Below are 25,383 nucleotides of genomic sequence, written 5' to 3' on the forward strand. Positions count from 1 at the left end.
CATGCACTGGGTGAATGTGCAGTAGTAGCAGCAAGCAGGTGAATTCTGTACATTAATATGAATAGACATTTGACTAATTTACAGGATAGACAATATAAACATATTTAAAATTAAAGGAATTTGAAATGTACATTGTGCCTTGGTTTAGAGTGTCTGGAAGAGAGTCCTGTCTCAGTCAATTATAGATGATGTGAGAGGGCGGGTGTGTGTGTTTAGGGCACGGATGGCTTGGGGATAGAAGCTCCTCTTGAGTCTCTCTGTCCTTGCCCGGAAGATGCGGAACCTTCTACCAGATCGCAGAAGTTGGAACAGTTTGTTGCCAGGATGGGACGGGTCCTTCAGTATCTGCGCTGCTCTAGTCCGGCATCTCCTGGTGTAGGTGTCCTGAAGCGGGGGGAGAGCAATCCTGCAGCAGCGTTCTGCTGTACGGATCACTCTCTGGAGAGCTTTTTGGTCCTTCACACAGCTGTTCCCGAACCACGATGTCATGTTCTGTGTGAGGATGCTCTCCACAGCGCCTGTATAGAAAATCCTGAGGATCTTTGGAGAGACCCTGAACTTCCTCAGTTGTCGTAGGTGATACAGGCGCTGCCTAGCCTTTTTGGTCTGGACCTGAATGTGGGCAGCCCATGTCAGGTCTGAGGAGATGTGGACACCAAGATACTTGAAGGACTGCACCCTCTCCACTGGAGCTCCATTGATGATAATGGGCTTGTAGTCTCTGTGCTGACCCCTTCTGAAGTCCACCACCAGCTCCTTGGTCTTGCTGACGTTCAGCTGGAGGTGGTTGTCCTGGCACTACAATGCCAGATTCTTCACTTCATCCATGTAGGCCGCCTCATCGTTGTTGGAGATGGCACCCAACACCACTGTGTCGTCAGCAAACTTCACAATGGTGTTGGAGCCATGGGTGGCCACACAGTCTGAAGTGTAGAGGGAGTAGAGCAGTGGCGAGAGGACACATCCCTGAGGTGCTCCTGTGTTGATGGTGATGCTGTTGGAGAAGCACCTGCCCACCCTCACCACCTGAGTTCTGCCAGTGAGGAAGTCCAACACCCATGCACACAGACGACTGTTAAGTCCCAGATCCCTGAGCTTTGTGAACAGTCTGCAGGGCACTATTGTGTTAAACGCTGAACTGTAATCAACAAACAGCATTCGCACATAGTTACCCTGTTTCTTGTCCACGTGGCTGAGAGTGGTGTGTAGGACGTGGGCGATGGCATCCTCTGTGGATCTGTTGGATCTGTAGGCGAACTGCAGCGGATCTGTGGTGTCTGGGATGGAGGAGGAGATGATGTTCTTCAGCAGCCTCTCAAACACCTTCATTACTACCGAGGTCAGTGCAACTGGCCGGTAATCATTCAGGGATGAGGGTTTGCTGTTCTTGGGCACAGGGATGATGGTGGATCTTTTGAAGCATGTGGGGACCACAGACTTCGCCAGGGACTCGTTGAAGATGTAAGTGAACACACCTGCTAGCTGGTCAGCACAGCAGCGCAGCAGACGGCCGGTGATGCCGTCTGGCCCCGCCGCTTTCCTTGTGTTCACTCTCCTCAGTGCCGCTCGGACGTCATGCTCCGCGATGCTGGTCACCGGTCTCTCGCTGATGACGTCACTGTCCTCGGTAGTCAGGCGGTAGATAGCATTAGCCACCTAGCTAACCTCGAAACGGGCGTAGAACCGATTCAGCTCGTTGGTGAATGCAGAGTCGGCGTTGATCGGCGCAGTGTCCCTGGCTTTGTAGTCCGTAATGGTGCGTAGTCCGTGCCACATACTCCGTGTGTCGCCCTGGTGGAAGCGGGACTCTACACGTTCCCGGTACCGGCGTTTGGCATCTCTCACCGCGCGCCACACGCCGTATGAGGCCGCTTTGTAGGCGCTCATATCGCCAGTGGCGAGACCCGCGTTGTAGGAGGCGGTCCTGGCGTTTACTGCAGTGCGGATCGATCTGTCCATCCATGGTTTCTCACATGGACTCTACTAACCTATCAGAAGCTTCTTCAGCTCAGAATGGAATCGTCTGGAGTTTCTTATTAATTAACAATAAACTTAGTGTATATGTACTCCTACATTTAATGAAAGTGATAAAAATAGATAGCTCTGTCTCTCTTTATTCTGACATTTAACTAATTCAAAATATATTTCAATATTTATCTAAAACAAAAGTTTACTCTAAATTGATGCTGTACAGTAAAAATGTTTTATGTTTTCTCCCTAAAGTGTATGTAAATATCTGGTTACAAATGTGAATATCCTGCTGTGTACTCAAATCCCTCTTGTTTTGCATAGAAATATACTGAACAACATACAAAGCATAATATATAAAATAACATTTACCTGAGTTTTTTCTTTGAAAGAACCCTCTAATGTCCATTCTTATATTTCAGTACATAACTGAAACCGATTTAGTCGGGGAGGGTAAGAACTGAAAATATAAAATAAACACACCTAAGCTAAGATTCTCTAAAAAAAATAGCATTTGTTCGGCTTTTCATTTCGCCATTTGTTGATTCACTTGAACAGCAAGTAACGTAATATTGGTCAAGTGATCAGTTTGATATCAATCTTTCGTGATGCACCGTCATATTTACATTATTTGTACAGTAGGAATGATTTGCTTTGGTACCTGGTCAAACTTAAGCTCTCCTTAGTATGGCTGGCTCCGTTTCTCCAACAGCGCACTCACAGGCAGCAGCTGCCCCGCCCTCTCGCTCAGTTCCTTAGTGCCTGAGCTCGGATCATACCAATATCAGGGGGGATTCACGCACAGTCGTAAATTCCCACAGTGTGCACTATGTGCTTCGAATATTGTGTGTACTTTTTGTTTTATACAGTTGTCAGCCAGGCATCTAACTATGAAAAAATTACACTCCAAAATACCCCGGGCTTCTGACAAAACAACCCGGGCTTAAGCCCAGTAAGCCACCCCCACGCTCCGCCCCTGTATGTTCACAAAGTTACATGTGCAGTTACTGCACTGCAGTACTCCGTACAGCTTACATCCTTTAAGATTTGAGAGATAAACTTTATATTTTACAGTTTGTGATGTTTGTGATTACAGGAGCTGCGCTCAGATTCAAATCTCAGCACCATCCAATGACAGCACACAGATCATCCAACATGTTCATCCAACATACATCTTTTGGGGTGGGCTCTGAATATTTCCAGAGGGAGCTGGTGGTGAAGATAATGAGTCCTCCATGATCCTTGGGATGAGCGTCAGTCTTCCTGATGTTTCTGAAATGATGCTTCTCTCAGAACATCTGGCACAGGACAGCTGTGATGAAAGAAAGGGAGGAAGATTCTCCAAACCTCCGGACCCAGGAAACCCAGCTTGGTCCTGATGGTCTCCCTCACTAGCCCCCCACCCCCACCCCGGCACCAGTGTCCGGCAGCCTCGCCTCTGTCAGTGCGCCCTAGGGCAGCTGTGGCTACAACGTAGCTTGCCATCACCAGTGTGTGAATGGGTGGATGACTGAATGTGTAAAGCGCTTTGGGGTCCTTAGGGACTAGTAAAGCGCTATACAAATACAAGCCATTTATGTTAAAATCAGGACAGCATTATATTTTTATATATTCTATGGGGTGTGCAGCTGATCTCATCTCTGTCTAAAAATGGATAACAAAAACTAAGGAGTGCTGAATCATTCAAAAACAGGTGTGTAGCATCACTAACTAGCTAGCACCAAGCCAACACAGTGCATATTCTAGGGGCTAATCTAGCTAAGTAATTAACAGAGTGATTTTAGATGTTGTAGAACTATAAGATGATAAGGTGTGTCTTTTTCATAATAGTGACGTGGTTATATTTACCCTAATTTAACGAGTGATAAGTCGCCATAAACCAGAGGTGTGGACTCGAGTCACATGACTTGGACTCGAGTCAGACTCGAGTCATTAATTTTATGACTTTAGACTTGACTTGAAAAAATGTTGCAAGACTTGTGACTTGACTTGGACTTTTACACCAATGACTTGGGACTTGAATTGGACTTGAACCGGTTTACTTGAAAAGACTTGATATTTTACCCCAAATATAAAATTTAACATGCATATTATATAGAGATTGAAAATGTGACGTCATTCACGGGTAGAACCGCAAAGGATTCTGGGAACTCGTGGCAAGCGGCACGCAGGCTTTCAATTAAAATCAGTCACACAGCGATAAAAAGAAACACAAAAATGTCAAGAAGCCGTTGTATTATTAACTGCAATAGCCGGTCGCATGACAGCCACGGGAAGCCGACGGGTAAAGAGATCGGTTGTTATCGGATTACGTCGTTGAAGAGAAATTGTTCGAGCCATGTTTCCGAAGTAACAAAGACGCAACGGGTGGCCTGGATTGCAGCCATTCAAAGATCAAATATAACGTCCCAGAACACTCCAGCTCACAGGTTAGTCTGCTCCAAGCATTTACACGAAGGTCAGTGTTTTTTAGTAGTTAATACGTCATTTTCATAACATAATTAGTGATATAGGGTACAAGCAAGTCTGGCGCTGAACAGAAATTGTCGCGCTATGCTCCTTTTTTTATTGTGCATAAATAGTGAATTGTCCTGACACAATATTGCGTTTCGCTTCTGTTATTATGGTACATTGACAAAAACATATACTTTTATTCACAGGATAAAACAGGTTTTTTGTATCACTAATTGCCCAGTGCGATTACAGACTGCGGTAAAGTGAGCCGTCATTTGTGAGCCGCGGTCAAGCCAGCCGCCTCCTATCCGTGCGGTGATTACAGCATACAATATTGTTGTCACTGCTACATTTCTGTAACGCTACCAGAAATTATTTCCACTACTAATTAATTACCGTTGAGCTCAAAGGTCCTATTAATAAACGGTTAAGGAATGTGTATTTATGACGACAATTTGTGAGACTGGTAAACTTATGATACGTACGATGGTCTTTCGTTCTACACGGTGCATTTCAAGGTCCTGTACCCATCCGTCGGTAAACTGTACCTGGGCTTGTTGCAGTGACCTGAAGTTACTAAACTTCATGAGTGTATGCACTCACTCCAAGAACCGTATAATTATAAATATGCATATAAATATGCTAAGATGAGATAGCTGACTTCATCTAACTAGCAAATGTTGTCCAGGCTACGTTGGTGATACAGTTTTTTTTAATGTGTATGATATTTTTGTCATGCGATTTTAAAGCCGGTCCTACAACCGCATCCAAGAATAACATGCAGCTTATCTCAGAACTGTCGGTGAAAATTATTCTTGGAGCTAAGTTTAATTGAGCTGCATTTTAAAGAGGTGCAATTTCACAATTTGTGTATATTTTCTAAGTTCACTATTTTGTCATGTGTTGAGAAAAACACAGATTTTAAAATTACATGGTCTAATATTTACATTTAGCATAACTGCAACATGCTTTTTTTCGGGTTTTTTTTAAAGACTCGAAAGGACTTGAAATTCAAAGTTTCAGACTTGTGACTTGACTCGGACTTTTACACCAGTGACTTGAGACTCGACTCTGACTTGCCTGACATTACTTGAGACTTGACTTGAGACTTGAGGATAAAGACTTGAGACTTACTTGAGACTTGCAAAACAATGACTTGGTCCCACCTCTGCCATAAACCCATTGGCAGATAAACAGGAGCAGCCGGGCCACGTAAAAAGTGTAGGGTGGCATGTATGGGCTCAAATTGTGGTCATAAATATTTTTTACTTGTAAATCAGGATTTGTATTTTGTGAAGATTATTAGTAAAACATATGCTATTTTATGCCCGTAGTCAAGGTAGTTGAATTATGATAACAGCTGTAGGACATATATTATCCTTTAGTTTAGATGGTGTGCTGTGTATGTAGTTTAGGTCTCATTATACTTTTGGGTTAAAAGAACATATTCATTTAGTAGTTCATTAGATAAGTGTGCATCACTCTGTATCCTTGATCTGCTGTGAATGTCTCACACTGTGTTCTTGACATGTTTTACTGCTGAATCATGAAGAGAAAGGTTGTATGCAGGAGACTCTGTGTCTAGGACAGGGGAGATAGACCACATTCCATACCCCCACCTTCTGTAGAGCAGAAAAACAGGGAGCCAAGGTCAGGAGCCAGTCTCGCTAAGAATTAGAAAAACATGTGAAGATGTAGCTTTTATGACTAGGTGGGGGTCGCCAGAAGCTATAAGAGGCCGTGAAATCTGCCACCATTTTGAGATTTGCTGTGACCCTCTTCATGCATGTCTCCCCATCATGATGGCTTATGCTCATAAGTGCTGAATTGTATGGAAATAAAGAATTGTTGATTGAGCATTTATACACCGAGTATTGTCCTTCCTTCAGCCCAAAGATTAAAAGAATTGGGAGATTTCAACAATTTGTAAAAAGAATTTGTGTGTGTAAAACGATTTTTGTGTGGACATAGCCAAAAAATATGTGTGAAACTCTCCGACTACCTCACCGACAGACCACAGTACGTCAGGCTGAAGGACATCACGTCTGACACTGTGGTCAGCAGCACAGGAGCACCACAGGGAACTGTGCTGTCCCCTCTTCTCTTCACCCTGTACACAGGGCCGGCCCGTGGCATAGGCCGTATAGGCAAATGCTAAGGGCGCCGTCCATCAGGGGGCGCCACGCCAGTGCCACAAATGTTGAAAAAAAAAAAAAAAAAAAAAAAAGTTGGTACTATTATTTCTAAATACAAAAAATAATCCCACGTTAATTAAAATGCAAAGTAAAGCTTATTTAATAGAAATATTATTTGTTACAACATTACGCCCCCCCTCCCCCTCCCCGCATGGTGCGCCCCCTCCCTTCCCGTATCATGGTTCCTTTTGGACGTCACCACATCAAAAAATCAACACAAGATGTCAAAACGGCCAAAACTGTCAGGTGCCCAGGGAAGAAAAAAGAGAAAAGAAGAGGAGGAGAAACGAGAAAAAGACAGAGGTAGGTAACGTTAGCCTACATGAAATTATTTGTCTGAATGTGATAGTAACCTAAATTTTTAGCATTAAGCTAATGTTACATGATTCGCTAATTGCTAATCAATAAATAGCTAGTTAACTGTTTTAACGTCAGTTAATATTGTGGGGGGGGCTAAATTTTTATGGAAAATAATAATGTAACGTTAGGTAATTACAGTACTCCCACCTTTCCCACCATTCCTCATTTGTATTCATCTTTTAAGCAGGTGTTTTTTGTTTACATTGTTAGCTAACGTTTACCCTGCAGGTAATAGTCACTTTTCCACCCCTGTATATATTATAGTTGTAAGCCTAGTTGTTAAAGTGCACATCATTAATGTTAATTAAGCAATATCACATGAGAGGGAATGCTGTTTTTTAATATGAGCACTGCTGTGATTCGGTCAAAGATAATCATAACATAACATTCTCATATGATATTATACTGTTACTTTGCATTCTGCTATTCAGCATTTCACTGTAATGATGACAATAAATTGAATCTAATCTAATTTGCATATCAGTTAACATCATACATATATCTCTTTGGTTTTTCATTTATATTATATCATTTCATTTTATTCCTGGAATCATATGCTTTTATTATTAGACTTTAATACTCAGTGGTGTCACATACTCCTCTCTTCAGATGCACTGTTGAAGTTTCTAAATCCCACCCCTGGGCCATCTACCACATCTACCACTGCTGCCTCCACTTCAGCAGCACAACCCACCAGTGATGCAGCATCAGCAGCACAACCCAGCCATGATGCAGCAGCATCAAGCGGTCTTCCTGTTGCCTCCACCTCAGCAGCACAACCCACCAGTTTTGCAGCAGCATAAAGCGGTGTTCCTGTTGCCTTATTTATATTGTATTTTTAATTTATTTTATCCAACTTGTTGACACGTTTTATTGTGTTTATGTATGTAAAATTTATTGTATTTCATATATTCATTTTTTATTTTTTGTATTCATTTATTTATTCATATATTTTTTTATCTTGTTAATTATTCTGATTGTGAATTTGCTTTCTTTAATTAAAAAAAAAAAAAGGTCAAAGACAAAGCTATTCGGTTTCTTGTGAGTACATACTACACTGCCGATTTAGGGGGGCGCCACCTAAAATCTTGCCTAGGGCGCCAGATTGGTTAGGGCCGGGCCTGCCTGTACACCTCTGACTTCTGCTACAACTCTGAATTATGCCATATTCAGAAGTTTGCAGATGACACGGCCATCATGGGCTGTATCTGGGATGATCAGGAAGAGGAGTACAGAAGTCTGGTGAGGAACTTTGTCGCATGGAGTCACACAAACCACCTTCAACTCAACACCTCAAAGACAAAGGAACTGGTTGTGGACTTCGGGAGGTCCAGAGAAGGTCCACTGCCGGTTCAGATAGAGGGGGAGGAGGTGGAGGTGGTCAACAAGTACAAGTACCTCGGGCTGTGGGTGGACAATAAACTGGACTGGTCATGCAACACAGAGCACCTGTATAAAAAAGCCCAAAGCCGACTGTACTTCCTCAGGAGGCTGAGGTCTTTTAACATCTGCAGGAAGCTCCTGAGGATGTTTTACCAGTCGGTGGTTGCTGGAGTACTTTTCTATGCTGTGGTGTGCTGGGGGAGCAGCGCTGCAAAGAAGGACTCATCCAGGCTGGAGAAACTGATCAGGAAGGCTAGCTCTGTGGTCGGCATGAAGCTGGACACTCTGGTGACAGTGGCAGAGAAAAGGACACTAAAAAAACTGCTGGACATTATGAACAATGCTGGGCATCCTCTGCACATGGCCATTAACAACCAGAAGAGTCTGTTCAGTGACAGGTTGCTTCTCCCCAAGACAAGAACCAACAGACTTAAAAACTCCTTTGTCCCACACGCCATCAGACTGTTTAACTCCTCTCTGGAGGGGAAACAGGAGGACAAAGGAGGGGGGAACAACTAAGCTGTAGTGCCTCTTCACTTCACTGTGCAATACCTTTGTGCAATACTTTTGTTAATAGTCAATGGTGCAATAGACCTCAATACTTGAAATGTGCAATTCACTTGTATTTTTATTTTTATTCCTATTTATTCTATTCATCCCCTTCGTATATTTTATTTATATTTGTCTCTGTATTTGTGTGTGTGTGTGTGTGTGTGTGTGTGTGTATAAAATATTCTGTAACTCTGTAACTTCTGTCAGTGCTGTGCTTTTTGGAAACCGAATTTCCCAGAGGAACCCACCCGAGGGATTAATAAAGTTTTATCTTATCTTATCTTAAGTTTCAACTTACAAGTATGAATTTTGACCCCATTTTTCTTCCTTTCAGCTGATTGTGATTGACATGACATTGACCAAAGTGATCTATCCAATCAGAGAACAGATGGTTTTGGCTGTCGAAGGGGCGCTTTTTTGAACTGCAGGTCCTTGAAGGATAAATGCCCTTTCACGTCTCTTCTCGCCACACCATGAAGGAAAACATCTGGGTGTCCAAGTAAACTTTTTCTCACAGGTTGACGTGCTTACACAGGGACCTCCAGAGCGTTTTCAAGGGAGGTCGACCTCGGAGGAAAAGCATGTGGAAATGACACACTCTTCTCTAATCGGGAGAGTTACAAAGCTTTCCTTGTTATGAATGAGCGATACGTTTTTATTAAACATTTGAACATAATACAACACAAACTCTCGTAGAGGACATAAAGTCAGAGAGATACGTTTTGAAACGACAAGGATCAGGTGCATCTAGTACACCTAGACCACAAAAAACAATATACGAGCAGAGCTCAACAGCCAGCGCAACAAATTCAGGATCCTTCACTCTTAGTTAGCGGTGAGCACAGATCATGCCGCGTCCGATGCTTAGTAGTATGACTCATAGCAGTGGTCCTGGGTGAACTGTGATTTTGTGTTATAGTAATACTAAAGTAATAATGGTATTTCTGAACACTGGTATACTACAACTGTATCCTTTCAACAGCTACCAAAAGTTAAAGGACCTAGCTTATATTTATATAAAGATCCTCCAGCTTCAAACTGTATTACCCTTCAAGGACCTGGAACTCAGTAAAGCATCCCTTCGACAGCCAAACCCATCTGTTCTCTGATTGGATAGTTCAGTTTGTGTCAGTTTGACATGACATTGACCAATCAGCTGAAAGGAAGAAAAATAGGGTCAAAATTCGTACTTGTAAGTTGAAACTTGAGTGCAGAGTTTCACATGTATCTTTTTGCTATGTGCACACACAAATATTTTTTACACACACACAAATTTGTATGTGTAAACCAAATACAAATTTGTGTGTGTAAAACACATACAAATCCTGATTTACAAGTAAAAAATATTTATGACCACAATTTGAGCCCATAGGTGTGTTTGCGGTCACGTCCAGTGGGTGTGTGGGCGGGAGGGTCACACAGATACTTCACTTCAAGTCTCTACCAGCCAGACTCCAGCTCCAAAAGCGCAACACGGCAGCTCCCACAAGAGGGGTATTTTGGCTTCATTTTTGTGCAATGGGAGGAAGTGCTGTGGCATCGTCCATCTTTTCTACAATTATTGTTCAGTACCATGAAACTCCCCACAGACCAAACGAGTCTCTCTTTACTTTCCCTCCACTTTAAAACTGCTTTTTATACTGCAGGTCTTCTGTTTTCTCATCTGGACTCATCAAGTGCATTAACTTTGGTTTAATGAAGGAAATCGTCACACAGAAAACCACTGTTACAGAATAAGAGCTGGCTATGTAAATGCAGTAATGAAGAAAAACAAGAGAGGAATCAGACAGGATTTTATTTTCCAGTAAAACACAGCTTCATTCTGATACCAGGATACACAATAAACTTAAATAAGCTGATTGGAATAAATGGGAGCTTACGTCATGTTTTTCTGTTTAACATTTAGATACAGAAGCGAGGACTTTGTTCTCTAAAAGCACCGCGTGTGTGTTTAGCTGCTCGGGCAAGCATTCAGGGAGAACGACATGAAACTCTCGCGTCACCAAGCATATTCACCTCCATCAACAGCTGTGTGATCAACTTTTACAACTCTGCAGCAAAACTAATCCATAATTCTTTTTGATTTTCTCTGTAAAAACAGCTATAAAATATATACCACTACTGCTTTAAATTAGCAAGGACAGAGGCTGGAAACGCCACGTCCTGTCACATACACCCAGTATAAAAACAACTCTACAAAGATTTTCTCAGTTTAAAATCTTCCATCACTGCATATCAGCACGCTCCATTTCAGCAACACTTTTGCATTGAGAACAAACTTCTGTTCTTACCCTGATCAGCTAGTTAAAAGGTTCAAGCATTAAAACTTAACGTTGGTGCTGTGAACATACATTAAACAAAGCAGGGTTGAAAGGTCAAGAGCAAAAAAACTTTTCTGGTCTCAGCTGAGATAAGCCGCTCAGTTATCTGATTATCATGATTAAACCCTTTGAGATGGAAGCAGGATGGAGAGTTTGGATATTTAAGTTAATAAAACAGCTTTGAAAAGCGCAAAGAGTAAAACTGCTGCCAGGATTGTGCTGCTTTACAGTAAAACTCATGTACAAAATTTTAGTGCATAAGCTTTAGGCACATACTCAGAAACACGTATACATAAAAAATTTTCTCATAATAAAAAACTGTAGAATACATCTGCTTAAGAACTAACTTCAGCCTTTCTAATAATTAAGTGCTCTATGAATAATAATGCTACCAAGTTTATTGAGGCAGGTTTCATTAAAGCTACAGAAAGTACATCAAAACCCCTCTCTGCTGTGTGTGTGTGTGTGTGTGTGTGTGTGTGTGTGTGTGTGTGTGTGTGTGTGTGTGTGTGTGTGTGTGTGTGTTGTCGCCTCCTTTTTGGTTGCAATAGTATCCTCCTCGTTCCAGCGTGTCCAGCACGGAGACTGAGCCAACTCCACCGCCACCTCCAGCTCTCCGTAATCCTTGTGGACCCCCTTTAGAGCATTCACTCCGGCAGTGTCAAGGAACAAGATGGCGCTGCAGTCGATCACTACTCTGCGTAAGTAACGGGAGGCTATGTTCATCGTGTGTGTGTGTGTGTGTGTGTGTGTGGGGGGGGGGGGTCAGGTTAACTAAGGCACAACCCATGATCTCTGACCCCCACGAATCAACATCACAGCAACCTCGAAATCTCACACTGCACTTTTGTTTTTCTTCAACTCGAACTTTGCCTAATTCATTACCCGATTCACAGAAAGAAGGCACAGGCCAAGGTCATGTGACTGCAGCTAACAGTTAAACAGGAAGAGTCTCTCATCCTCACCGGAGGAATATTCGTCTGTCAGAGGATCTGGAAGCACATGCATACACCTGTGATCAGTGCTAACAGACAAATGCTTCCTCGGGTCATTGCACGTACATTCATGTTCAGGCACAGGATGGCTGCTTCTTATTAAGCACATATGAAGAATCTATGTTTTTATCCAGCAGGGTTCTGATCTAAAAATCTAAAGCATTTAGATACCTCCAATGTCTCTCCTCAGAGCAGCAGAGCTGCTGCTTTTTTCTACATGTGTTTCAAACTTCCTGCCCTGAGGCGTCAGTCATGATTGGACTGATGGACCCAAACACGAAACAGCAGACGATTACGATCGTTTTTGATTGTGGCAAAAAATCCAGTTTATACCTTATAAAAAAAACCAACAAAAAAAAATACTAAATCATTTACACCTGTTTTAAATCGTAACCCCAGTCGTCATCCTGAACATGTGCACGTGCATCGTTCCAACTCAGTATCTAAAAATTAAGTCAGAATACGGCTCTGGTTTCTATAAACAACACTAGGGCATGACCAGTGTCATACTGTACAGTACTTGTACACAGAGTGCAGTACTTGTACTCTGCAGTATAAAACACATATCACATTGTGCTGTACACACTGTGCAGTACTGTGCATTATGAAACACATATTTCACACTGTACAGTACTTGTACACAGAGTGCAGTACTTGTACTGTGCAGTTGGGAACACTTCCAACTGCGCAGTTGAATTGAATTGAACTTCACACTGTGCAGTACTTGTACTCACTGTGCAGTACTGTGCATTATGAAACACATATTTCCCACGTGCAGTATAAAACACATATTTTACACTGTGCAGCACTTGTACTATGCAGATGTAAACTTGCTGAGTCTGCCTTAGACACAGACTCAAGCTGTCAGGTAGGGTCTGGGTATTCTTTCCTCGTGGGTGGCTGGTTCTTCTTATACAGTCCACAGGTGAGTTATCGGTACATGGACGTTCACACTGTGGTGATTGATCACCTGTCTGGATGCAGAAACCTGAGATGAAGGTAGGACTTCAGAAAACTGTTACAAAGGCACATCTGTGCAGCCACACGCTGCAGACATGTAAACATAGACGTGTTGTCTCTTTAGGACTTATAGTCTCCGTTAGGAGTGCTGCGGCTTTCGACGTGGCGGACGGCGTCTTCGATAGTGAAGAAGATCGTGCGGTTCTCTCCTGCGTCGCCTCCTTTTTGGTTGCAGTAGTATCCTCCTCGTTCCAACGTGTCCAGCACAGAGGTCTTACACTGAGCCAACTCCACCGCCACCCCCAGCTCTCCGTAATCCTTGCGGACCTCCTTTAGAGCATTCACTCCGGCAGTGTCCAGGAACAAGACGGCGCTGCAGTCGATCACTATCCTGCGTAAGTAACGGGAGGCTGTGTCCATCATCAGGGTGACGGCTGCAGGAGCTTCGGCCTCTTTCTCGTCCGTTTTGCTAGTTGGGACTCCGGCAGCCTCTTCCTGCAGTTTGCTGTTCTGGAACTTGACACGGCGGCTCTTCTCCTTCACAGGGTCAAGTCCTACACACCTGTACAGAGACTTTTTAAACAGGCTCTGGTTGGCATAGTAGATTGGCGCTTCGTATCTAAAGATGGCCACGTCGGGGTGCGTTTGGAGGCCTTTGTAAGACGCCAGATCTTCGTAATGCTCCCTGGTCATAGCCCGGCCGAGCTTCAGGACCTGGACCCGCTGAGTTCGGCCCAGGACACAGAAAGCCGACACCAAAACCCCCACAAGAAGCCCCATCTCCGTGTTGACCAGCGCTGAGGTTGCCATGGTGATCAGCCAGATGAAGGCGTCGATGCGGTTGGCATGCCACATGCAGGGAATATCGGTGAATTTTCGAAGAGCACCGCGGAGGTTCACCACGATGATGGCAGCAAGAACACACCTGAGCAGAAACAGGAGAGGAGAGAGGTGAGGATCACCGCAGCCTATCAGAAGCTTACACACAGCTGTGGCCTCTACCTGCATCAACGTCCTCAGCATGGAAGAGCTGAAGGAGTGATGGGGTAAAGACGGCACAAGCCATAAAAGCTGCTCCGATTAAAACTTAAGATCGAGACTCGAACGACCTCATCAGGAGGTCAGTCTGCAAGAAGACTAGTTAGCAATCATTTAGAGGTTAGACTGACGTCCTGCTTTTCTTACTTCTGGAGGGAATAGAAGAGCGGCGCGATCACCAGAAGAACCAGCAGCAGGAGGAGAGCACTGATCAGCCCTGACAGCTGCGTCTGGCACCCGGTCGACTCCTTGACGAGGGTTTTGGTCAGTGCGGCGCTGGTGGTGAAGCAGTGGAAGAACGATGGCAGGATATTGCAGAACCCGATGGCATACATCTCCTGGTTGGCATCCACCGTGTAGCCGTGCTTCTTGGCGAACATCTCCGACAGTGAGATGGTGATGGCGAATCCCACGATGGCGATGGAGAAGGCGTCGACGGCCACGTTGGGGATCAGAGACCACATGGGCATTTGAGGAGGGAGGAAGCCTGTGGGGATGGCCCCAGCCACACCTGACCCATATTCGGTGTTGAAATGGCCAAAGTGAGATGCGAGGGTGGCAATTATCACCACAAAGAGCTCGAATGGGATCGGAGCCTAGAGAAGGACAGGTGAGGGCGAGGACAGAGTAAACCACACAGGTAGAAACAGGGTGCTTTTTGTTTTCATAGAATGAATATTTGTATAATAAGGAAAATTATACAAATAATAATAAATAAATAATAAATTTACAAAGGGAAATGTGTTCGGTAAGGAAACAAACCAACAGTTGAGTTTATTTCACAAAATGACCAGGTGAGCCACCAACAGCATCCTTAGGGCCGACGGTGCCAAAAGGAGGTTTAATTTTAGTTTTACTGGAGTGTTATATCGCCACACTTTTACCTTTAGCTTGGACTTGAAGCGGTCATTGAGCTCCTTCGTAGGTATGAGTACTGCCAAACACACCAGACTGGTGATGAGGTCACACACATTGGTGTTCCCGAGGTTGCTCAGCAGGCCGTACCATGTCTTAAACAGAGTGAACCAGCCCTGAGGACGGGGGATCTTCAGGCCCAGCAGGTACTTGATCTGAGACGTCAGGATGGTCAAGGAGGCTCCTGTAGCAAACCCGCTGAGGAGGGAGTCCGACAGGTAGACAGACACAAAGCCCACCTGCAGAAGGCCCATTAGCACCTGAAAGAGATGAGCAGAAGTAAGGTAGTGTCATTCTATGCTCAGTCATTAAAGCCCACATGTGCCCCTGCACACTTACCTGGTAAATCCCAGCAGTAAAGGTAACTGTGGCCCCCACGGCAATCGCGTAGCAGCTCCGGTCACATCCCACCACACCACTGTCATTTCCAGCCAACGGGACACTGCTGTCATTCCCACTCAGGCTGCTCTCCGGGAGGTATCCCGCCAGGGCCAACTCCCTGTCCACCACCTGGCCAATGAGCAGACAGAGCACTCCAAAAATCCCCACCGAGATGTGCCTGGAAGTGCCCAGGAGGGCGTAGATGATGGAAGCGAAGAAAGATGTGTACAGGCCGTATATGGGATCCTGGTTGGCCAATAAGGAGTAGGCTATGGACTGGGGAACCAATAGGATTCCAACAATCACTCCTGACATAACATCCCCCAGGATCCAGTCCCTGAGCTTGTAGCGCGGCAGCCACTGGAGAACCGGGAAGAAGCTGAGGATTCTGGATTTGGCCTTCTCTGGCGTGCAGGAGCAGTGCTTCCTGAGCCGCTGAGACAAAACCGTTCTCCAGGTTCTTCCCGTTTCCTTCTCAATTCTTTCCAGGATAAGAGGCCGGTGCTGGTCCTCCTCACCACCATCTTCTACTGCCGTACAGCTGTCCTCCCCGTGAAGCATGGCTGAGCCTTTATCTGTGTTCAGGTTGAGAAAAAAGCCATTATTCTTCTCAGCTTCACCTCAAACCACTGACTGTAACAGCCCCCCGAAGTGGTCAGGGAATTTGATGGACTTGTTAAAAAGCCACAGGAGCTGTGAGCCACTGACGTTAGCTAAACGCTGGACTGCACTTTCCTGGAATACCAGTTGGTGAAACCAGCATCAAGGATTTTAAAGATGCATTCTGTGTAAAGAGAGCATGCAACTAGCACCGCCTGCCAGTTATAGGTAAACATTTTCTGATTTATTGAAACCTTGGGCTAATCTAGGACAGTTTGGCGAATGAGCTACCAAAAGAAAGCGTCAGGGATGAGACGTGCAGTCATTACTGAGACAGGAAGGACTGCTTCACCGGTCCAGCCCACCGTGTAAGCACACTTCAACATCCCTGAGATACGACCGGTACCTTTACCTGAGAGTATGTCTTATTCTAATAATGTGTGTGTGCTGAATGTGGTCACAGTTCAAGCTGTGAGGTCAGAGGTTACTGAGATCAGCTCAGTGTGTGTGCGTTTATGACTTTCTGCTGATTTCCTGCCTCTGATGTTGCATCACAGCACAGATAAAACACTTCTGCATTTTCAGTCCTTGTGAGTCGCAGCCCTTCTTCAAACTGAACACCACGCCCCAATACATCTGCCTCTGGTCAACGTTCAACAGCTCCAAGTAAAAGCTGCAGAGTTTAGGGTCACCACCCAAACGCCACCCGAACCCAGAAGCAAGGCAAGGCAAGGCAAGTTTATTTGTATAGCACAATTCAACAACAATGTGATTCAAAGTGCTTTACAGAGACATTAGAAACAAAAACAAATAAAAAGCATGATTTAAAATTGATTAAAACAAGCAAACAAACAAACTAATTAACAAACAAAACAGTATATAAAATCAAAACAGATAAAATCAGAACAATAGATAAAATCAGTAGTTAAATGTAAGTTTTGAAATTTAAGCTTAAAAGTGTGGATTTGGTGCTTTATTCAAATGCAGCTGAGAATAGGTGAGTCTTCAACCTGGATTTAAATGAACTGAGTGTTTCAGCTGATCTGAGGCTTTCTGGGAGTTTGTTCCAGATATAAGGAGCATAAAAGCTGAATGCAGCTTCTCCGTGTCTGGTTCTGACTCTGGGAACTGATAAAAGACCAGATCCAGATGACCTGAGGGATCTGGAAGGTTCATACTGGGTCAGGAGGTCACTGATGTATTTTGGTCCTAAGCCATTCAGAGCTTTATAGACCAGCATCAGAACTTTAAAGTCTATCATCTGACGGACAGGCAGCCAGTGTAAAGACCTCAGAGCTGGACTGATGTGGTCCACTTTTTTGGTCTTAGTGAGGACTCGAGCAGCAGAGTTCTGAATGAGCTGTAGTTGTCTGACTGATTTTTTAGGTAGACCTGTAAAGATGCTGTTATAGTAGTCAAGCCTACTAAAGATGAATGCATGGACTAGTTTTTCCAGGTCCTGTTGAGACATCAGATCTTTTATCCTTGAAATATTCTTGAGGTGATAGTAAGCTGACTTTGTTATTGTCTTAATGTGTTTTTCTAAGTTTAGGTCTGCATCCATCACTACACCCAAATTTCTGGCCTGGTTTGTGGTTTTTAGGTGTATAGATTGAAGTTCTCTGGTGACCTGTAATCATTTTTCTTTGGCGCCAAAGACTATTACCTCAGTTTTGTTTTTGTTTGGCTGGAGAAAATTGTGGCACAGCCAGTAATTAATTTCCTCAATGCATTTACCAAGAGCCTGGTCTCCTGGTGACATTGTGATATATATTTGTGTGTCATCTGCATAGCTGTGGTAGTTTATTTTGTTGTTCTTTATAATCTGTGCCAGTGGGAGCATGTAAATGTTAAACAGAAAGGGTCCCAAGATGGAACCTTGGGGAACTCCACATGTCATACTTGTCTGCTCAGATGTGAAGTTACCTATTGATACAAAGTATTTCCTGTTTTCTAAGTATGTTTTGTACAGTTCCTGAAAGACCTGCCCAGTTCTCCAGTCGTTTGAGTAATATGTTGTGGTCAACTGTATCAAATGCTGCACTGAGATCCAGTAAAACTAAGACTGACATTTTTCCACTGTCTGTATTCAGACATATGTCATTGAACACTTTGGTCAGAGCGGTTTCAGTGCTGTGGTTCTGTCTAAAACCTGACTGGAAGGCATCATAGCAGTTATTCTGTGTTAACCCTTGTGTGGTGTTCGTATTTTTGTTACTCAGCCAGTGTTCATGGGTCTGGTGGACCCGCTAGAGTTTTGGCTTTCCAAATTAACACTATCAAACAATTTTATGTTAAATTACTCAACAGATGTTTACTTCATCCCAATTACAAGACATATGAACAGCAAACATGGTTAATTTTTTCCCTTTACCTTTGTTAGATCACATTTATGAATTAATGTGCTTCTCGTTTTTCTTTTATATAAAATGTTATAAATAAATCAGTTATAATCAAGTGGAGTGAGTGGAAAGACACAACACATTTACACGTGAAAAAATAATTAATTGTTTAATTTTTCTTTTGAAAAAAACTGAACACGGGTCTCACAGACCCGAACACCATACAAGGGTTAAGAAGTAATTGAGCTGTTGAGAAACTGCTTTTTCAATGATCTTACTTAAGAGTGGGAAATTTGAGATGGGCCTGTAGTTGTTCATTTGTGTCTTGTCAAGATTGTCCATTTTCAGTATAGGTTTTATTACAGCAGTTTTTAGTGGTTCTGGAAACATGCCTGATATTAAAGAAAAGTTGACGATCTGTAACAGGTCTGACTCCAAAGTCTTTGAGACCTTTTTGAAAAAACTTGTTGGCAGGACATATAAACAGCAGGAGGAGGAGTTCAGTTGACCTAAGATGTCCTCCAGGTCTTTGCTGTTAATAGGGTGAAACTGTTTCATGGTGTTTAAACAGTTTTTCGGTGGGCACAGTACATATTCTGGATCTGCTGTTGATGTACCAATTGCTTGTCTAATTTTTTGGATTTTTTCTGTGAAGAATTTGGCAAAGTCATTGCAGGCCATGGTCGAATGAAGTTCAGCTGCAACTGACACAGGAGGGTTTGTTAGCCTGTCAACTGTAGAAAATAAGACCCGAGCATTATGGCTGTTTTTAGTGATGATATCAGAGAAGTAGGACCTCCTTGCACTCCTGAGTTGTAAATTATAATTGTGAAGTTTCTCTTTATAGATGTCATAATGGACCTGGAGGTTTGTTTTTCTCCATCTGCGCTCAGCTTTCCTACACTCTCTTTTTTCATTTTTCACTAGTGTGGAGTTTCTCCATGGAGACTTTTTCCTTCCAGAGATAACCTTCACCTTAATGGGAGCAATAGTGTCCATTACATTTAACATTTTAGCATTGAAGCTATTGACGAGCTCATTGACTGACCCTCTGGACAGGTCAGGTGTTAATGGGAAGACCTGGTTAAAAATTGCACTACTGTGTTCAGTTATACACCGTTTTGTGATCACTGCTGTTGATATATTTATGTGGGCTGAGATTTTACTTTCAAAGAAAACACAGTAATGATCAGACAGGCCCACATCAGACACAGTAACCTCTGAAATGCTCAGGCCCTTGGAGATCAGTAGGTCAAGAGTGTGTCCTCTATTATGTGTGGCCTCTGTTACATGCTGAGTCAGCCCAAAGTTGCCCAGAGTGTTACTCAGGTCTTTAGTCCCTTTGTCCTGAGGGTTGTCCACATGGATGTTAAAATCCCCAACAATAATTACACAGTCAAAATCAACACAGATCACAGACAGCAGTTCACTGAGGTCATTAAAAAAGTCTGTGCAGTATTTGGGAGGCCTGTAAACATTAAGAAACACAACTTTGGATGGGGCCTTCAGCTGTAAAGCCACATATTCAAAAGACTGAAAACTTCCAGGAGATAGCTGCTTACATTGAAATGATTCATTAAATAAGACAGCAACCCCTCCTCCTCTCCTGCTCACCCTGGCCTCACTGATAAAACTGTAGTTAGGAGGGGTCGTCTCGATGAGAATAGCTCCACTGTTACTTTGGTCCAACCAAGTTTCAGTTAAAAACATAAAATCAAGGCTGTGCTCAGTGATTAAATCATTAATTAAAAATGTTTTCCCAGCTAAAGATCTAACGTTTAATAAAGCCAACTTAAGTGTTTTAGAGGTATTACTTGTCCCCTTGTGTTTGGGAGTAGTCTGTGGCACACAAGGTATGTTTACTATATTTAAAGATCTTTTAGAGTGCAGCTCTCTGTGTTTTGACCAGGCCACATGTCTCCTGTCACCTAAAAGTACAGAAATTTTAAAACCTTCTAGTAAACAGGGTCCCAGCTTCTCCTGGGAAAAGTCACCACTGCCATAATCCTCACAGCCCGGACCCTCCACACATCACACATCAGACTGTGGAGACAGGGCATGAAGGTGGTAAGGAGGAACTAAGGGGGGCGAGGCTGGGCAATGTGACTTCGATTGCTCTGTTGAGGGTGGGGCTCGATGGCGAACCTTTGGCCGCTCTGGTGGGGGGTTTATGGGGGACAAAAAGGGATTGGGCCGGGGGGTAGATCTGAGCCCAGCATTGACCCGCTCCATCATCTCCTCAGTGAATTTTATGTGTGGGGAGGAGGGAGAAAGGGAGGGGGAGGAGGGTGATGGGGGTGATGGTCTGTCAGGGGTTTGGGGGACTGGGGAAGATCGTGGTCCCTGGTCCTGGTCGTTGGTGTTGTTGAGAGAGTTGGAGGCAAATAGGGACCCCTCTTCTTCCCTCAGATGTCTCTCCTTTCTGAGGCTCTTCCCGGGTGGGGGCAAATGGAGCTCCTCCTCAAGGTTTCTGCTGGGCTTTGTCTGTTCTTGGAGTACTGTTTGTTCCTCTTTATGAGATAACTCCTCGTTTATCTCAGCCTTGGCACCAAGCACAGATGGATGACGTATGGAATAAAACAAGTTGGAGGTGAACAGTTTCACCCCTGACTTGTTAAAATTAAATCCATTTGCTTTAACCCTTTAGAGCCGGTCGGAGCGGGCACGCTCTGTTTTGCATAACTATTTTTAAATCCCGGTAGCTCTGCAACCACATAAGCTAGCGCAATAATTTTTTTTGCATATGAAACCGGAGGAGTTGTACTTACATCTTATGCCATCAGCTTGTCCTCGGTCACAGTTTCCTTCCACATAAAGCTTTGCAAAAACTGCATAAAAAGCGCTTACAGCAACAAAAAATAATATTCCAGAAACAGGCTTTGCCGATCCGATCAGCTGTTCATAACACTTCCTACGTTGGAATAGACGTCAGCACGAACTTTTGCATGTCCGCCATTACCTGGCCGAAACCGGAAGTGATGTCATTTTCGCGGAAATGTAGTTTTTTTTTACCATCAGGGCGTCCATCAGGATTTTTTAAAAGTTATCTTTGACTTCATGACTTTCTGTGTCGTTTCTGGGATGCTTAGGACTCATATTGCACTGCTGGAAATAGTTTATTTTGATGCATATGCTGCTTTTTTGCAAATTTGCAGTATAATATTTATTTTCATTTTTCCTGCAGTGTATAAAAATTGGTGTATTTCAAAAATAAAACTATGAAGACACTCAAAATAAATTTCCTGTGGTGGGAAACTATTTTGTGCAACTTTTTTGTATTTACAGTTTTGAGGGATAAGCCTCTTAAATTTCTCTAACTAGAAATATATGTTAAAAAAATAAAAACGATTTTAAATTTTTTTGTAGTTTATTGCACTTTTTTGCAATTTATGTGATTACTATGCACTTAATGAATACATATTACTAAAATCTGGGCTATAATTGTTGTATTGATGTATAGCAACTTGAAATGCTCCCAAAAATGGCTCCACAGCATGTAAAAATATAATATAAGCTCTGGCGGACTTGGTTCTATGGTAGGTCTTAAAGGGTTAAACAGATGCCTGCATTCCCAAAAAATATTAAAGTTGTTGATAAAATGCACTGAGTGGTCAGCACATGCTGATATAAGCCATTTATTCAGTGTAAACAACCTGCTGAATCTCTCGTCTCCTCCTCTGACGGGCGGTACAGGTCCACTGATGAATACAGCTGCATTCAGAGAGTTTACAGTATTTAGTAATCTAGTAAAGTCCCGTTTCAGAACCTCCGACTGTTGTTTGGACACATCATTTGACCCTGTATGCAGAACAATGTTTGTGACAGTTGGATATTCATCTGCAATTTGAAGAATTCTCTCCTTCAGGCTGTTGACCATTCCTCCTGCATGTTACAGACACTGCTGCTCTAAATTTTGCGTTATCTCTCATTTATTTTTATAATCATTATCTCCCTTTTACTTGTAATCATTATCTCTCTTTTATTTCTCACCGTTAGCTCTTTTTTATCATTATTTTTTTAGTCGTTATCTGTCTTTTATTTTGAATTGTTATCTCTCCATTTAATTTTTTTAGTCGTTATCTCTCTTTTTTTAAGTCGTTATCTCCCTTTTATTTTTAATGGTTAACTATCTTTTTTTATCGTTATCTGTCTCTTATTTTTAATGTTATCGGTATCTTGTGACATTATTGAACCACGATGATTAACCATCGCCCTCTGACTGGTGATGATGGAGGTAACTTACTCCGCTTCCCACCACACACATGCTCACTCTCGCTCTCACACACACACATTCGTGTTTTCGTATCTTTGCGGGGACATCTAGTTGACATAATGCTTTCCCCAGCCGCTTACTCTAACCCTGAGTCTGAACCTAACTATAACCGTAACAACAACTGTAGCAATGACACTAAAACCACATGTTGAGTGTCAAAAATACCTTCAAACTCGTGAGGACGGACACTTTGTCCCCAGGATGTTGGTCCCCACAAAGATTTGTAAACGTAGTACACTCCTTCTCACACTCTCTCTCACTCACTCACTCACACAAAACACCAACATCATCATGATGAAGGCCTTTTGAGCACCTCCACCCTCCGTGAGCAGCAGCGGAATCTGACGGTGTGATGTGCTAAACGGGTTACAGGTGGTGCACGCTGCCGGTGTGCACGCGCAGGCACGTAGGGTCCCGGTGTTCCCTGCGCTGACTGATCCAGGTGCGCGCGTGCCTCTGCCTCACCTGGACAGCCGGTGTGAGAGCGTGGCACGAGCGGACTACTGCGGTGACGTCACGAAGTACGGCGGCGCGCTGTGTTGTGTGATGAGCAGAACGTTACTGAGCGTCACGGTGAAACGAGGACGCCGTTTTCAAAGGCTTGTCACTTCCCGTGGGGGCTCAGGGGAGCCGGTGTGAACACCGGCGTGAATGGCTCCTTTGTAAACAGTGTAAACGTGGACAGGAACAAACCTGAGCGCGAGCTGCCGCACGCACGCGAACCCGCAGCACACCGGGAGCAAGGCGGCGTTCACTCGCGCGGGGACTCACCTGAGCTGGATCCCGGTGCCGGTACCGAGTCCATATGAGCCGTCCCTGCCGCTCACCGTCCGCTCCAATCCCGCAGCGGATCTGTTTTCCGCCCCGCCGCAACTCCGTGCGTGATGGCGTGGAACGGAGCGTGTTACGTCACACGAGCTGCGTACATGCGCAAAGTTACTGATGAGCCTGACTGTCCCGAGACCCGATCAGGAGGGGGCAGCAGATCTAATAGCTTCACCTTTTCTTAAAGAAAAGGTCAAAACTCACACCTGTGTTTGCCAGGATACTGGCGAAGCACGGCCAGGTGAACTGTCAGCGACCAAAGGCTGAGATGGAGCTCCAGCAGGACAATGAACCCTGGAAACACTTGTGTGTGGACGTTCTTCACTCCCTCAGAAACATGTAGAAATGATGTTTGTGCCTCTTCACCTGCACTCATCTACAGGTTCCTACTGTTCTGACCATTGACTGTTCTGACACATCACTAGACTCCGCCCCTTTTCCCTGTTTTCTAGTGGAAGTTTTTTTTAGTTTTTGTTTTTTTGTTACCTAATAATGACAAATGAATTTCCTTTGATATTAAAGTATTCTGATCCACCTCGTTTGTCTCGTTGGTCTGTGAACTGAAGCTCCTAAAAATTTGTTCCTCTTTCTTACAGTCGTGTCCTCCTGGATTCAAACACGGCAGAATCTCAGGTTCAACCCACTAGAAGTGGGGATGGGCAGTACAGCTCCTGTTACAGGTTCTTACAGCTATTTGATCTGGCATGAGTTCAAGAAGTTTGCATTGTTATTTACAGTCTGTGGGTGTGAGGCATGCGCTAATCGCCTGGAGTCCAAGGATAAGTGAAAAATATCACCCTACAGTCGTCAGGCCAGAAGAGCTGGATGCTTTTATTACAAACACACGGATATCTGTCAGTCATCATGACTGTACTCACAGCAAACCTGGTTCAGCTCTTTCTTTTCATTTTGTCCTCAGTTGTGTAAGGCTGACGGGGGTTGTGTCGTGACCACACTGGGTGGGCATCGCAAAGTTAAAGCAGACTCAGAGTTCAAACTCGCTGTCTGTGAAAGCTGCAGAATTTGGGGAGACAAATGATGTCCCCCAAAATTCTCACCCCAGAGTCAGAGGTCAGAGAGGAAACATGATACCCAACACAAAGCATTCAGAGAGCTCACACGTCCGCCGTCAGCTCGCTGACGTGCTCTCAGACAGAACGAGTGGCACACGTGCATACACGCCCTGCAGTACACGCAGGTGATTCAGGGACCTGTTTCTCCTTTCCAGCACACCGCGTGTGAATTTGAACATTTGATAAGAAATCAGAGAAATGGAAAGATAGACACGTCCCTGACTGTCCAGCTTTTCCACTCACTGCATGTCACACGGGTCATGTGATCTGTGTATCTGAGCACGCTCAGACTTACTCACATAGTTTGTGTCCGGCCTGTCTTCGTTGGTCTCGCGTCCCCATTAACCTTAAACTGTCCTGCAGCACACCGAGGACTCCGTGTGCCGGCACAGCACGTGTGCTGCTGGTGTGTCAGGTCATACGTACACTGCTTCTTTATGCTGAGACACACTGACGTCTGAGTGCGTTTCAGAGGAATGTGGTTACACTGAAAGAGACGATTGAGAGTTTTTTTTCCACTAAAATACTTGAGAACATTCAGTCCTTCAAGGCTCAAACTGAAAACTGAACCTTGCAAAGTTATTCTGAAATGATGTGCGTTGGTCAGTCGATGCTGAGTGGTAGTTTAAATGTGCGTGTGGCTGACTCATGAAGTGTGTTATGAGGCCTTTGGTTGGATGCATGAACCAAAAACCGTCCAGTAAACGGAAAACTGGAGAAATATTAATTTTCTTGGTCCTGAAGAAGA

General features: G+C 43.9%; 1 protein-coding gene across 2 annotated transcripts; it reads right to left on the reverse strand.

Annotated features, from left to right (window-relative positions):
- Nucleotides 1-10,684: 10,684 nt before the first annotated feature.
- On the reverse strand, nucleotides 10,685-24,788 carry slc26a2 (solute carrier family 26 member 2). Of its 2 annotated transcripts, none has more exons than XM_026185345.1 (5): nucleotides 23,509-24,788; nucleotides 15,481-16,097; nucleotides 15,111-15,401; nucleotides 14,374-14,822; nucleotides 10,685-14,113 (listed from the first exon to the last, which is right to left on the reverse strand). In XM_026185345.1, exons 1-5 carry the CDS (start codon nucleotides 23,540-23,542, stop codon nucleotides 13,309-13,311), a joined length of 2,196 nt encoding a protein of 731 aa, XP_026041130.1. In that variant the 5' UTR covers nucleotides 23,543-24,788; the 3' UTR covers nucleotides 10,685-13,308. The 2 variants fall into 2 exon arrangements, with proteins under 2 accessions (XP_026041130.1, XP_026041136.1); XM_026185351.1 differs by lacking the exon at nucleotides 23,509-24,788 and adding an exon at nucleotides 22,903-23,496.
- Between the last annotated feature and the right edge of the window lie 595 nt (nucleotides 24,789-25,383).

Source organism: Astatotilapia calliptera, chromosome 2, assembly GCF_900246225.1.
Source record: "Astatotilapia calliptera chromosome 2, fAstCal1.2, whole genome shotgun sequence".
NCBI lineage: Eukaryota > Metazoa > Chordata > Actinopteri > Cichliformes > Cichlidae > Astatotilapia > Astatotilapia calliptera.

Excerpts from the sequence above, each read along its gene's own strand:
- slc26a2 (XM_026185345.1), bottom strand. The coding sequence starts at position 23,542 with ATGGACTCGGTACCGGCACCGGGATCCAGCTCAG. Across the intron at positions 16,098-23,508 it reads GGCACCGGGATCCAGCTCAG|ATAAAGGCTCAGCCATGCTT; the intron begins GTGAGTCCCCGC and ends ACCTGAACACAG. Across the intron at positions 15,402-15,480 it reads TTACTGCTGGGATTTACCAG|GTGCTAATGGGCCTTCTGCA; the intron begins GTAAGTGTGCAG and ends CATCTCTTTCAG.